The 12,955-nt window shown below is 35.7% G+C and overlaps 1 protein-coding gene across 8 annotated transcripts in view; it reads left to right on the top strand.

Moving 5' to 3' along the window:
- Window positions 1-12,955, top strand: part of MLLT10 (MLLT10 histone lysine methyltransferase DOT1L cofactor) — a 295,452-nt gene that overhangs the window by 162,134 nt on the left and 120,363 nt on the right. For all 8 annotated transcript variants that reach the window (XM_073229105.1, XM_073229111.1, XM_073229106.1 and 5 more), the window contains one exon: window positions 11,109-11,204. In XM_073229105.1, the coding sequence (XP_073085206.1) occupies window positions 11,109-11,204 (96 nt within the window). The remainder of the gene's footprint in view (window positions 1-11,108; window positions 11,205-12,955) is intronic.

Raw genomic sequence — 12,955 nt, 5'->3', positions numbered from 1 at the left:
AAACCATACAACTCTTAGAAGAAAAAAGGCAAAACTCCCTTCAATATAAGCAAGAGCAACATTTTCCTGAATATATCTGCTTGGGCATGGGCAGTAAAAGCAAAAATGAACAAATGGGACTACATCAAGCTAAAAAAGCTTCTGTACAGCAAAGGACACCATCAGTAGAACAAAAAGGCACCCTACAGTATGGGAGAATATATTCATCAATGACATATTTGACAAGGGATTAACATGCAAAATATATAAAGAGCTCACACACAACATCCAAAAAGCAAATAACCCAAATAAAAATGGGCAGAGGATCTGAACAGACACTTTTCCAAAGAAGAAATTTGAATGGCCAACAGGCTCATGAAAAAATGGTCCACATCACTAATTACCAGGGAAAGGAAATTAAAACCAGTATGAGATATAACCTCATACCAGTTAGGATGGCCAATATCCAAAAGATAAGGAACAAAAAATACTGGCAAAGATGAGGAGAAGGGGAAACCCTCCTACACTGTTGATGGGAATAGAAATTCGTTCAACCTTTGTGGAAAGCATTATGGAGGTTCCTCAAAAAACTAAAAAATGGAAACATCATTTGACCCAGTAATTCCACTCCTAGGAATTTACCTGAAGAAAACAAGATCCCAGATTCAAAAAGACATACGCACCCCTATTTTTATCACAGAATTGTTTACAGCAGCCAAGACATGAAAGCAACCTAAGTGTTCATCAGTAGATGAATGGATAAAAAAGAGGTGGTACATATACACAGTGGACTATTATTCAGCCATAAGAAGAAAACACATTCTGCCATTTGCTAAAACATAGATGGAGCTAGAGAGTATTATGCTCAGTGAAATAAGACCGGCAGAGAAAAACAAGTACCAAATGATTTCACTCATCTGTGGAGTATAACAAAGCAAAATGGAAGGAACAAAACAGCAGCAGACTCACAGACTCCAAGAACAGACTAGCAGTTACCAAAAGGAGAGGGATGGGGAGGGAGGGAGGGAGAAGGGGATTAAGGGGCATTATGATCCACACATATAATGTACGGGGTCATGGAGAATGCAGTATAGCACAGAGAAGACAAGTAGTGACCCTATAGCATCTGACTTCGCTGATTGACAGTGACTGCATTGGAGTGTGGGGGAGGTCTTGATAATATGAGTGAATGTGGTAACTACATATTGCTCATGTAAAACCTTCATAAGATTGTATATCAATGATTCCTTAATAAAAACATGGTTTATTTTCTTCTTGTTGTTTTTTCCCCTTGTATAAATTTTTAAAAGAAACTGACATACTAACCATTTTTTTTAAATCTGTAAATATTCTTTCAAAACACGTTTATCTTACTGTCCATTATATAGTTGTATAATAATTTTTTTCAACCATACCTTTATTGTTAGGCATTCAGATTGCTTTCAGGTTTTTTCTCATTGCAAATGGTGTAGTTCAGTAGTGTTTTAAACCTTTGTTCACATCCAACTGGTGAAATTACTAGTATGGAGAACATTTTTATGGTTTCTAATTATTTTAAAAATTGTCCTTCATGTATTTATAGTCTTTCTGGCAATGTGTACCAGGGCCCATTTCACTGTAACTTGGACAACATTGGGTCTTATCTTGAAAAACAAATCTCAACTTTTGATCACAAGTAAGAGAAAAACACTACATTTAGTTCGTTAATTGTCGGGTTGTACATTTTTTTTCTTGTTTAGTGACCATTTCTTTTGTGAATTGCCCTTTGTACATTGATCTATGACACGTACATATATTTTTTTCTTATTGGTTTATATAAAATCTTAATATCACTTAAATATAGCACATATTAATTAACTTTGTTCATTTCCCAGTTTGTTTTTGCTTTTCAGTGGTTTTTAAATTGATGTGGAAATACTTTAGATTCGAATAACTAAACCTTCCTTTTCTCTTTCTTTTTTTCTGTTTTTATATTAGAAAAGTCTTTCCTTCCTTAGAGTAGGATGAAGTTTTAAAAGTATTTTCTTTAAGCCCTTTGATTATTTCAATTTTTATTTAACTCTTTAATTTATCTGAATTTTCTTTTATTTTGTATGAGATACTTTCCCCTAAATTAATAACTATTTTTTCTAGTACCCTTATTATGTAGTTTTAATCTTTCCCTGCTGATTGGAATCCCTTCATTATCATATATTAAATGTTTATATAGCTTACATACAATTGAGTGTTCCTGGAATTTCCTTTGTTCTATTGTTCTGTTAAAATCAGACTATTCAGTGATACTCATTAGACAGCTTTAATATTTTACAAGCTAATAATATAAATATAATCTATTTTCAGTCTGAACATATGCAGTCCTCATATCATGATATATATTTTGATGCATCTCATAGGAACAGAGTTCTGTATTATTCCATTATGACTTCTGTGTATTCACATTTTCAGACATGTGCATGTGCATAATTTGTTTTTTATTCTTATGTGCTTTCCAAGGTATGAGAGTTTACCTTGTTACTTGTGGTCATTCACTATTACATTATCCCAGCTCTTGTACCCATGAGGAGTAAAACCCGTTATGAGAAGTAGAGCATGAAGGCTCTTTTGTTATCTTTATGCGAGAAAAGTATTAATATAGAGCTTACAGATTGGATCATTGGAAACTCATATTTATAAGTCAGATTGTATAATTACATTTTTTATTTTGCTGTATTTAAAAATTTTAATGTGTTACTTTTAAGTTGTACTTTCTTCATCTCCCATGACTAATTTTGAACTCTGATCTTGTTTAATTTTATCTGCTGCTCTTTGATAAACCACACCACAACTATTAGTGGCTTATAACAGGCAGGGCTCACAGTAGAAACAATTAATTCTTTTTCAACATGGTATCAGCCGTATTTACCCAAGGCTACACCCAAGTGGTGGCTGGCTGGGTGGTCCAAGATAGTCTCACTCACACATCTGGGGCTAGATGCTGCTGGTTGTATGAAAGAGCACCTCAGTCCTACTCCATAGAACCTTCCACTCCACCTGGCCTCTCAATTAGGAGAGTGTGACCTGATTCTTTTATTTATTTAAATAAAGTATCATCAATATACAATCTTATGTTGATTTCAAATATGCAACACAAGTGCTTCAGCAGTTACCTGTATTATTAAGTCCTCACCCTCACTAGTGCAGTTGCTATCTATCAACAAAGTAAGATGTTACAGAATCATTAACTGTATTCTCCCTGGTGTACTACTGTCCCCATGACCAACCTATATTGTGATCACAAATCATTGTGCTCCTTAATCCCCTTCCTCTTGCCCTGTGGCCCTCCCCAACCCTTCCCCCTTGGTGACCACAAGTCCCTCCTCAGTGTATGTGACTACTGCTATTTTTTACCTTCTGTTTTCTTTTTTGTTATACTCTAAAAATAAGTGAAATCATTTGGTATTTGTCTTTCTCCCCTTGGCTTATTTCACTGAGCATAATACCCGCTAGGTCCATCCATGTTGTTGTAAATGGGAGGATTTCTTTTATTTTTTATTGCTGAATAATATTCCATTGTGTAAATGTACCACATCATCTTTATCTATTCATCGAATAATGGACATTTAGGTTGCTTCCATAACTTGTCTATTGCAAATAGTGCAGTGACAAACATATGGGTGCATATGTCCTTCTGAGTCAGGGATATTGTTTTCCTCAGGTAAATTGCTAGTAGTGGAATTACTGGGTGAAATGTACTTCTATTTTTAGCTTTTTGAGAAATGTCCATATTACTTTCCACAATCATTGCACCAGTTCACATTTCCACCAACAGTGTAGTAGTTTGCCCATTTCTCTGCATCCTCATCACCATTTGTTATTTCTTGTCTTTTGGATAGTGGCCATCCTAATTGGTGTGAGGTGATATTTCATTGTGGTTTTAATTTGTGTTTCCCTGGTGATTAGTGATGTGGAGCATCTATTTATGTGCCTGTTAGCCATCTTTATTTCTTCTTTGAAGAAGTGTCTGTTCAGCTCCTCCTCCCATTTTTTAATCATGTTATTTGATTTTGGGTTTTGAGGCATGTAAGTTCCTTATATATTTTGGATGTTAACCCTTATCAGATGAGTCATTCATGAAAATATTCTCCCTTACTGTGGCATGCCATTTTGTTGTGTTGATGGTATCTTTTGCTGTATAGAAGCTTTTTAGTTTTATGTGGTTCCATTTGTTTATTTTTACTTTTATTTCCCATGCCCATGGAGCTATGTTCATAGAAAAGTTGTTCATGCTTATTAAATCCAAGAGATTTTTGTGTATGTTTTCTTCTAAGAGTTACATGGTTTCATGAGTTACATTCAGGTCTTTGATCCATTTTAAGTTTTGTGTATGGAGTTAGATAGTAATTCAGTTTCATTCTCTTACATGTAGCTGTCCAGTTTTTCTAACACCAGTTGTTGAAGAGTCTGTCTTTCCCCACTGTATATCCATGGCTCTTTTCTCGTATATTAATTGACCATATATGCTTGGGTTAATATCTGGACTCTCTATTCTGTTCCATTGATCTGTGGGGTCTGTTCTTATGCCAGTACCAAATTGTTTTGATTACTGTGGATTTCTGGTAGAGTTTGAAGTCAGCTACCATAATCCCTTCAATTTATTCCTCTTTCTCAGGATTGCTTTGGCTCTTTGGGGTCTTTTGTGGTTCCATATGGATTCTAGAACTATTTGTTATAGTTCAATGAAGAAATTTGTTGGTATTTTGATAGGGACTGTGTAGAATGTCCAAGTTGCTTAGGACAGGATGACCATTTTGACAATACTAATTTTCCTATACATGACCACAGAATACATTTCCATTTATTGGTATCTTCTTTAATTTTTCTCATGACTGTCTTGTAGTTTTCAGAGTAAAGATCTTTCACCCCCTTAGGTTTATTCCCAGGTATTTTATTTTTTTGGGTGCAATTGTACATGGAGTTGTTTTCATGATTTCTCTGATGATTCATTGTTAGTACATAGGATTGCAACAGAGTTCTGTGTATTAGTTATGTATCCTGCAACTTTGCTGAATTCAGTTACTAATTCAAGTAGTTTTTGGTGGATTCTTTAGGGTTTTGTAAGTACAGTATCACATTACCTGTAAACAGTGACAGCTTAAACATTTTCCTTACCAACTTGGATGCCTTTTATCTTCTTGTATTGTCTGATTGCCATGGCTAGGACCTCCAGTACTACGTTGAATAAAAGTGGTGAGAGTGGGCATTCTTGTCTTGTTCCTGATCTTAGAGGAAAAGCTTAAGAGCTTTTCACTATTAAGTATGATATTGGCTGTGGGTTTGTTGTATATGGCCTTTATTGTGTTGACGTACGTACTCTCGATACCCATTTTGTTGAAAAAGTTTTGACCGTGAATGGATGTTGAATTCTGTCAAATGCTTTTTCATTATCTGTTGAGATGATGTATGATTTCTGTCCTTTTTCTTGATTTGGTCTATTATACTGATTGATTTTAGAATATTGTATCATCCTTGCATCAATGGAGTAAATCCCTCTTGGTCATGATGGGTGATCTTTTTGATGTATTTTTTATTTCATTTTGCTAGTATTTTGCTGAGGATTTTTGTATCCATGTTCACCAGGCATATTGGTTGACAATTTTCTTTTTTTGTGGAGTCTTTGTCTAGTTTTGGTATATTAGAGTGATGCTGGCCTCATAGAATTATTTTGGGAGTATTCCTTCCTCTTCTACTTTTTGGAATACTTTAAAAAGAGTGGGTATTAGTGCTTCTTTAAATATTTGATACAGTTCAGCTATGAAACCATCCGCGTCAGGTGTTTTGTTTTTAATTACCAGTTCAATGTCATTGCTAGTAATAGGTCTGTTCAGGTTTTCTGTGTCTTCCTGGGTCAGTCTTGTAAGGTTGTATTTTCCTAGAAAGTTGTCCATTCATATAATTTTTCATAGTATTGTCCAGTAATTGTGTTTCTGTGGTGTCCATTGTAATTATTCCTTTTTCATTTCTATTTCTGTTTATGTGTTCAGATTCTCTTTTTCTTGATCAGTCGGGCTACGGTTTATCTGTTTTGTTTATTTTCTCAAAGAACCAGCTCCTGGTTTCATTGATTCTTTCTTTCTATGGTTTTAGTCTTCTCAGTTTTATTTATTTGTGCTCTGATCTTTATTATGTTCCTCTTTCTACTGACTTTGGGCTTCATTTGTTCTTTTTTCCCCTAGTTTCTCGAATTGTGGTTTTAGAATGTGTATTTGGGATTATTCTTGTTTCTTGAGGTAAGCCTGTATTGCTGTGTACTTTTCTCTTAGAACTGTCTTCACTTCATACCACAGGTTTTCGGCTGTTGAGTTTTTGTTTTCATTTGTCTCCATATATTGCTTGATTTCTGCTTTAATTTGGTCATTGATGTGTAATTGATTTCTAGTTTCATATCATTGTGGTCTGATAAGCTGCTTAATACAGTTTCAATGTTGTTGAATTCATTGTGCTCTTTATGTGTCCTAGTATGTGATCTATTCTGGAAAATGTGTCCTAGTATGTGATCTATTCTGGAAAATGTTCTATGTTCACTTGAGAAGAATATGTATACTGCTGCCTTTGGGTGGAATGTTCTGTAGATGTCTGTTAGTGCCATCTGTTCTTATGTGTTGTTCAGTGCCTCTGTCTTCTTACTTATTTTCTGTCTGGTAGGTCTGTTGTTATGAGTGGTGTGTTAAAGTTTCCTAAAATGAATGTGTTGCAGTCTGTTTTCCCCTTTAAAATTGTGTTAGTATTCTTTTTACATATTTAGGTCCTCCTATAATGGGTGCATAGAAATTTATAATGGTTATACCCTCTTGTTGGACTGACCCAACCCCTTTATCATTATGTAATGTTCTTCTTTGTCTCTTGTTACTTTCTTATTTTTCAAATCAATTTCATCTGATATAAGTACTGCTACTCCTGCATTTTTCTCCATGTTATTTGCATGAACTCTCCGTAAATGGTGGATATGATTAATTTCCCTCCCTCCCTCCTTCCTTCCCTCTCTTTTTTCTTTCTTTCTGAGTATATTGTAGGCTTTAGTTTTGTCATTACCAAAGGTTTAAAAATACCTTTCTTACTATCTCACTGTTATCTTCAATTAGTAATTACTCTCTTTCAAACACAATCGAAAAACCTTTTTATTCCTTCTTCCTCCTCCACACTTTATGTGTTAGAGCTTATATTTTGCTCTTTTTTTATCCCTTGACTGAGATTGTGAGTAGTGCATTTAATTTCATACTTGGTTGTCACTTTATTGGTCTCCTACCTTTTCTGTGGGTTTGTTTTCACTGGTTTTGGTTATTTAGCCTTATGAATATTTCCATGTGCAGCAGTTCCTTTAATATATCCTGTAAGACTGAATTAGTAGTGGTGAATTCCTTCAACTTTTATATGAAAAGTGTTTAATCCCTCTTCAAATTTAAATGACTTATCTTACTGAGTAGAATATTCTTCATTGTAGGTCCTTCTGTTTCATTACATTAAATATATCATACCCTTCCGTTCTGTCCTATAAACTTTCTACTGAGAAGTGTTGATAGCCCAATGTGTTTCCTTTTGTAGTAAGCTCTTTTCTGTCCCTGGCTGCTTTCAGTACTCTCTCCTTTTTCTTGGTCTTTGCCATTTTAATTATTATATGTCTTGGTGGTGTCTTTGTAGGGTTCCTTTTGTTAGGGGTTCTCTGAACTTACAGGTTCTGGGTGGCTATTTACCTTTCCCAGCTTGGGGAATTTTTCAACACTTACTTCTTGGAGGAGACTTTCAATCCCTTTGTCTCTCTCTTTTCCTTCTTTTACCTCTATTATGTGACTTTTTTCTGTTTGGATTGGTCACTCAGCTCTCTTTATTCTTTCATTCCTAGAATTTCTTTTTTCTCTCTGTTTTTCAGCTACATTGTTTTCTTGCTCCCTAATTTTCATATCATTTACAATATCTTCAGCCTGGGAAAGTCTGCTATTAAATCCCTCCATTGTACATTTCATTTCCAATACTGTATTCTTCAACTCTGAGTGGCTTTTTTTCAGGTCTTCTTTTTTTAGGTCCTTTCTTAGATCTTGACTATTTTTCTGTAGATATGTAAGCATGTTTATGACTTTTACCTTGCAGTCTTTCTTAGGAGAATTCGTGATTTCAGTTTCATTCAGCCGTGTTTGTGGTGTTTTGTCTTTTAATTTTGTTTGGAATTCCTCTGCCTCCTCATTTTCTCAGTTTCTGTATCTCTTCCTGGGGTTTCATAGCTTTATTAAGGAGGCTCCCTGAAGTGCCAAGAAACTCAAGACACTTCACTTTCTAGTGCAGGAGACCCAGCTGTTGGCATGCAGTGGGCAGGGCTGCCTCTCTGTCTGGCTTGTAATGGTTTGATTCCAGGCCAGCTGTTTGGTTGAGCTATGTCTTTTGATCAGTATAAAAGTCTCTGCTTAAGCTGCTGTGGGCGGGGCTTCCCTCTGCCTGTCCTGTAGCAGTGGCAGGGCCTGCAGAGTTAATGGGGTGGGACAGGCTGGTGTGTGTGTCTTCCTAGCCCAATTGGGTGGGATTTAAATACCCTAGGAAGGAAGGAGTTCCTGGGGCTGGCTCCTGCACGCAGTTCCCTGGCTGGCTGAAACGGATGAGAGCTAGGAGTCTCTTGCATTGCCTACCTGGCAGCAAAGTCTGACACCACTCCAGAGCCGTATGGTCCATCAGCTAGTTGCACATGCAAGGAGATGCCTCAGTGCTGCACTGCTGAAGTTGCTGTGAGTGGGGCCACCATCTTCCATAGCAACTGCAGTGGCCACAGTTGTGTGGGACCTGTCGCCTGCTAGGAGAAAGCAGCTTCTTGGGTTGGCTCCTGCAGGCACTTCCCAGACTGGTCCAAAATACTGCCATGAAAGCTTTGAGTGTCTCCCTCTGCCTAGTTGGCAGCAAAGTCTTACACCACTGCCAGGCCATGTGGCCTGGCTGCACACCGTAGTGAGGAGCCTCAGGTTTGCTTTACAGTGAAGAAAATGGAGTGTCTGTGGCTGCTGAGTGTTCCCAACATTTTTGGGCCCCATGTAGGGTGGGGAGATACTGTCCATCTTACCTTTCTCCTGAGCAGAGCTCCGTCTCACTCTCACTCCTCTAGCATTCCCCTCTCTGTTGGGAAGTCTTTCAAACTGCGCACTTTCTTTTGTCTGGGGGTTGGGGAGCAGGTGGTAGAGCATGTCTGTTCTCCACAAGTGGCTGAAATCTCAGCCTGCCAAAGTGCCACCTGTCTTTGTTGTCCATGTCCACTGATCACCAAAGCACCATGTAGTGTGGGCTTGGCCTCCCAGAGCAGATCTCCAGGGCCAGATGTTCAGTGATCCTGGGCTCCTACCTTCTCCCCAGTCCCTTCCTCTTATTCCTGCCTGTGGCCTGGGGTCAGGGGAGTGCTTGGGTCCTGCTGGATCTGGGCTTTGCCACTTTACCCTTTTCTGTGACGTGTTCTCTTTTTCTTCAGATGTAGGTAGTCAGTTCTGCAGTCTTTAGGTCATTTTCAGGTTTAGTTGTATTTGCTGTATTTTTGTATTTAGTATGTTTTTGGGAGGATGTTGCTGCCTTACCTTCCTACTGCATCATTTTTTTTGTGAACTGATTCTTTACATGCTGGATTGGACCAAAGGGGACAAAGGTGTAAGTTATGTAAGACTTCATAAAGCAGTAGACTCCTGAACTTGCACAACATCACTTCTACCACATCCTTCTGGCCAAACAAATCAGAAGGGTAACCCCATTTCATGGCAGTGGAGAAGAGGACATCTTATAATGATAGAAGAGGTGATACCCTAATGGAATGAAATGGGAGCATGATTCCCTTGTCATCATTATGATGTTGCAATGAAAATAACTTTATATTAAGGAAGTTTCCTAAAACCTCAGAGTTAAAAACCATTGTAGTGTTATTTTATGCTTTTTGCCGCTAAAGTATTAACATTGCAGTCAGGGAATGTGTTATTACATCAGGAATTAAAAGCAAAAAGTGGCAGTACTTGGATATTAGAATAAAATATCTATCTTTAATTTCTATTCTTTTTGTTTTGCTGTTATGTAATCTCTTCCAGGGCAGGACTAGTGTTATTAATCATGCTCTGTACAGATTAAGTGCTCTGAATGGTTAAAATAAGTAGTTACTAGATAGATAAATAGTAACTAGATAGATAGGTAGATACAATTAACTCTTTAAATAGTAGTAAACTTCACAGCCAACAGATTCTTACCTGTGATTCAAACAATTGTGAAAAATTTGGTTAACATTTTTTGAAATTAAATGAAGTTGGGCTCCTAATAAATAATTTGTTATTACAACAAAATCCTTCTTACATCCAGTTAATAAATTTTAACACTTCAAAGCAAAGTAACATGCCATAACTTTAAATTATACTTGTTAGTGATAAGGTATTCACCCATTTTCTAAGTAAACCTAGGAAAGTCTTGCCTGAGTTTCTGTGCCCTGGTTTCCAGTTTGTAGGCCATAGAATTTAATGCATAGTGGTGAGGAATCTGACACTCCCTGTTGTGATAGAACATGTGAAAGTGCTATGTAAACTTCAAAGTGTCACTTAAAAAAGCACACAAAAGTATTTTGCATTTTTAGCAAGAAAATACAGTTTGCCAGATACAAATGAAGGGAATAATTAGAGATTTCAGTTCTATATATATATAAAGTGAGTCATTGGAGTGTTCTGACCTGAGAGCTAACATGATCTGACTTAAGACAGGTATCAGTGTTATTTTTCTGAAAAATTCTTGGATTCACTGTTTTAGGTTGGCAAGGACAAAGGAGTTGAAGTCACTTTTAACTACCAAACTAGTATTACTATGTATTTTAACAGATAATATATGTTGCTATTTTATATTTATGTAGTTTGCATAGTTTGCTACTTATAACTACATAAATTTATATATTGAGATTGTTTATATAACATTTTAATATACAGTAATACTGTGTTACTACTATTAATATATAATGACATTATTATTTGTAGTGGTTTTTAAAAGTTTTTGGATAAGTATGAAAATTTTTAATAAGGACAATTACAAATGAATTTCATCTGTATTACATATGTATGATTTCTGATTTAAATGTAAATTGGATTTCTTTTATTCATTTATAGAAATACAAAGACAAGGACAAACACAAACAAAAACACAAGAAGCAGCCAGAACCATCACCTGCATTGGTCCCTTCCTTGACTGTTACTACAGAAAAAGTAAAGTTTAAGTACCATATTTCATTTTTATATAATAACTAATTATGTGCTTTTGACCTTTTAAAAAGTATTTTCAAAAAAATAAGTATTTTCATTCTCAATGTTCTGGTTCCCTTTAGCATTTCTCAGCTTTCTAACACTATATCAAGCACTTTTGGTTTCCTGTTTTATAGTTCCTTCTGTTATTCTATACTCCCTTTGGAGGAATGTTAAAGATAACAAGTGGGGAGGAAGCATTATGGAGATTAAGAATTTGGGCTGTGCATTAAAAAAAAAAGAAATCTTGGGTTTGCACCAAAATGGATGAACCTTGAGGGTATGATATTAAATGAAGTAAATCAGAGAAAGGTGAATACTATGTTTTCACTTACATGTGGAATCTGCAAAGTAAAATAAACAAAAAATCAAAACCAAACAGAAGTAGACTCATAAACACAGAGAACAGACAGTTGGTTACCATGTGAAGGGGAGGCATGGGTGAAGTAGGTGAAGGTGAGAGAGGTACAAACTTTAAGTTATAAAGTACTTTAGTCAGAGGCGTGGAACTATAGCATAGGGAATATAGCTTATAATACGTAATATCTTTGTATGGTGACAGATGGTAACTGCATTATGGTGGGTATTTAGTAATGTATATAATGAATCACTAAGATATTCATCAGAAACCAATGTAATATAGTATATATATTTTGGTTAAAAATAAGAACCTGGGTTGTCGATTTATCCACCTGTAATTTTTGAATTCTGGGTTCAGCACTTAACGACTGAGCTATTAGATTAACCTCTTTGTAACTCAATTTCATCACCCATAAAGTGAGGGAAATAATTATTGGAATTGAATGAGCTAATACACATAAAGCAATTAGAGCATTGTCTGGTTCATAGTATTTATTATTACCTATTAAATATTACTAAGATTATCATCATGTGGTTCATAGGAAAACATATGGAGACAGGGACAGGTGGCTGGCTCAGAGTTAGTTAGCAAGAAGGGGAGTACAGTAGGATATAAGGCCAGGATGAGGGGCTGGTTGTGTAGGACTTTATCAACCAGGGAAAGGACTTTGTTTTTTACTGGGTGAAAAGTGAGTCATTGGAGTGTTCTGACCTGAGATATAATATGGTCTGACTTAAGATAGGTGTCAATGTTATTTTTCTGAAAAATTCTTGGATTTATGTAAACCAGCTAATTTCTGCTTTTTAATTTGTGACAGAACTGAGCCTGTGAAACCTTTTTAGAAGTCATATTTTATTTAATACATTGCTTTTATCATTATTAGACAATTTAGTAGTTGTTTCTTGCCATCATTATAAATAGCTTATAAATTTGGGGATGATTAACTTAGAGTATTTCTTTTCTGAAGGGTTTTCTGTATAACCAAAGATATTTGATCAGATTTTTTGTGTTTGTCCTTGCAGTATTTATTTTTATGAGAGGGTAGTAAATAAGGGTAGTCATTCTAAGTATATCTTTTAAATTAGCTGTTCAAATTTAGATTTCAAAGCAAATTTTTTTCATATAGTATAGATTAACGATTTTTCTTTTTTTTTGACATGTAAAAAAAAACTATTGAAGTGTAAATGAAGCTTCATTAATGGCAAACAGAACCTTGCTGGGCAGGAATTATAAGTCATGAAAAAACTTTCATTTCCATATTTTATCCATATATTGAACACATCTGCAGTGAAAAGCCAATGGTATTTTCTTTTTTTATTCATGGCTGAAGGTAAAGTTGTTTTATAATTATTTT

The sequence above is a fragment of the Manis javanica genome, chromosome 2 (assembly GCF_040802235.1).
Source record: "Manis javanica isolate MJ-LG chromosome 2, MJ_LKY, whole genome shotgun sequence".
Lineage (NCBI taxonomy): Eukaryota > Metazoa > Chordata > Mammalia > Pholidota > Manidae > Manis > Manis javanica.
This window is presented reverse-complemented; position numbering and strand designations above follow the sequence as displayed.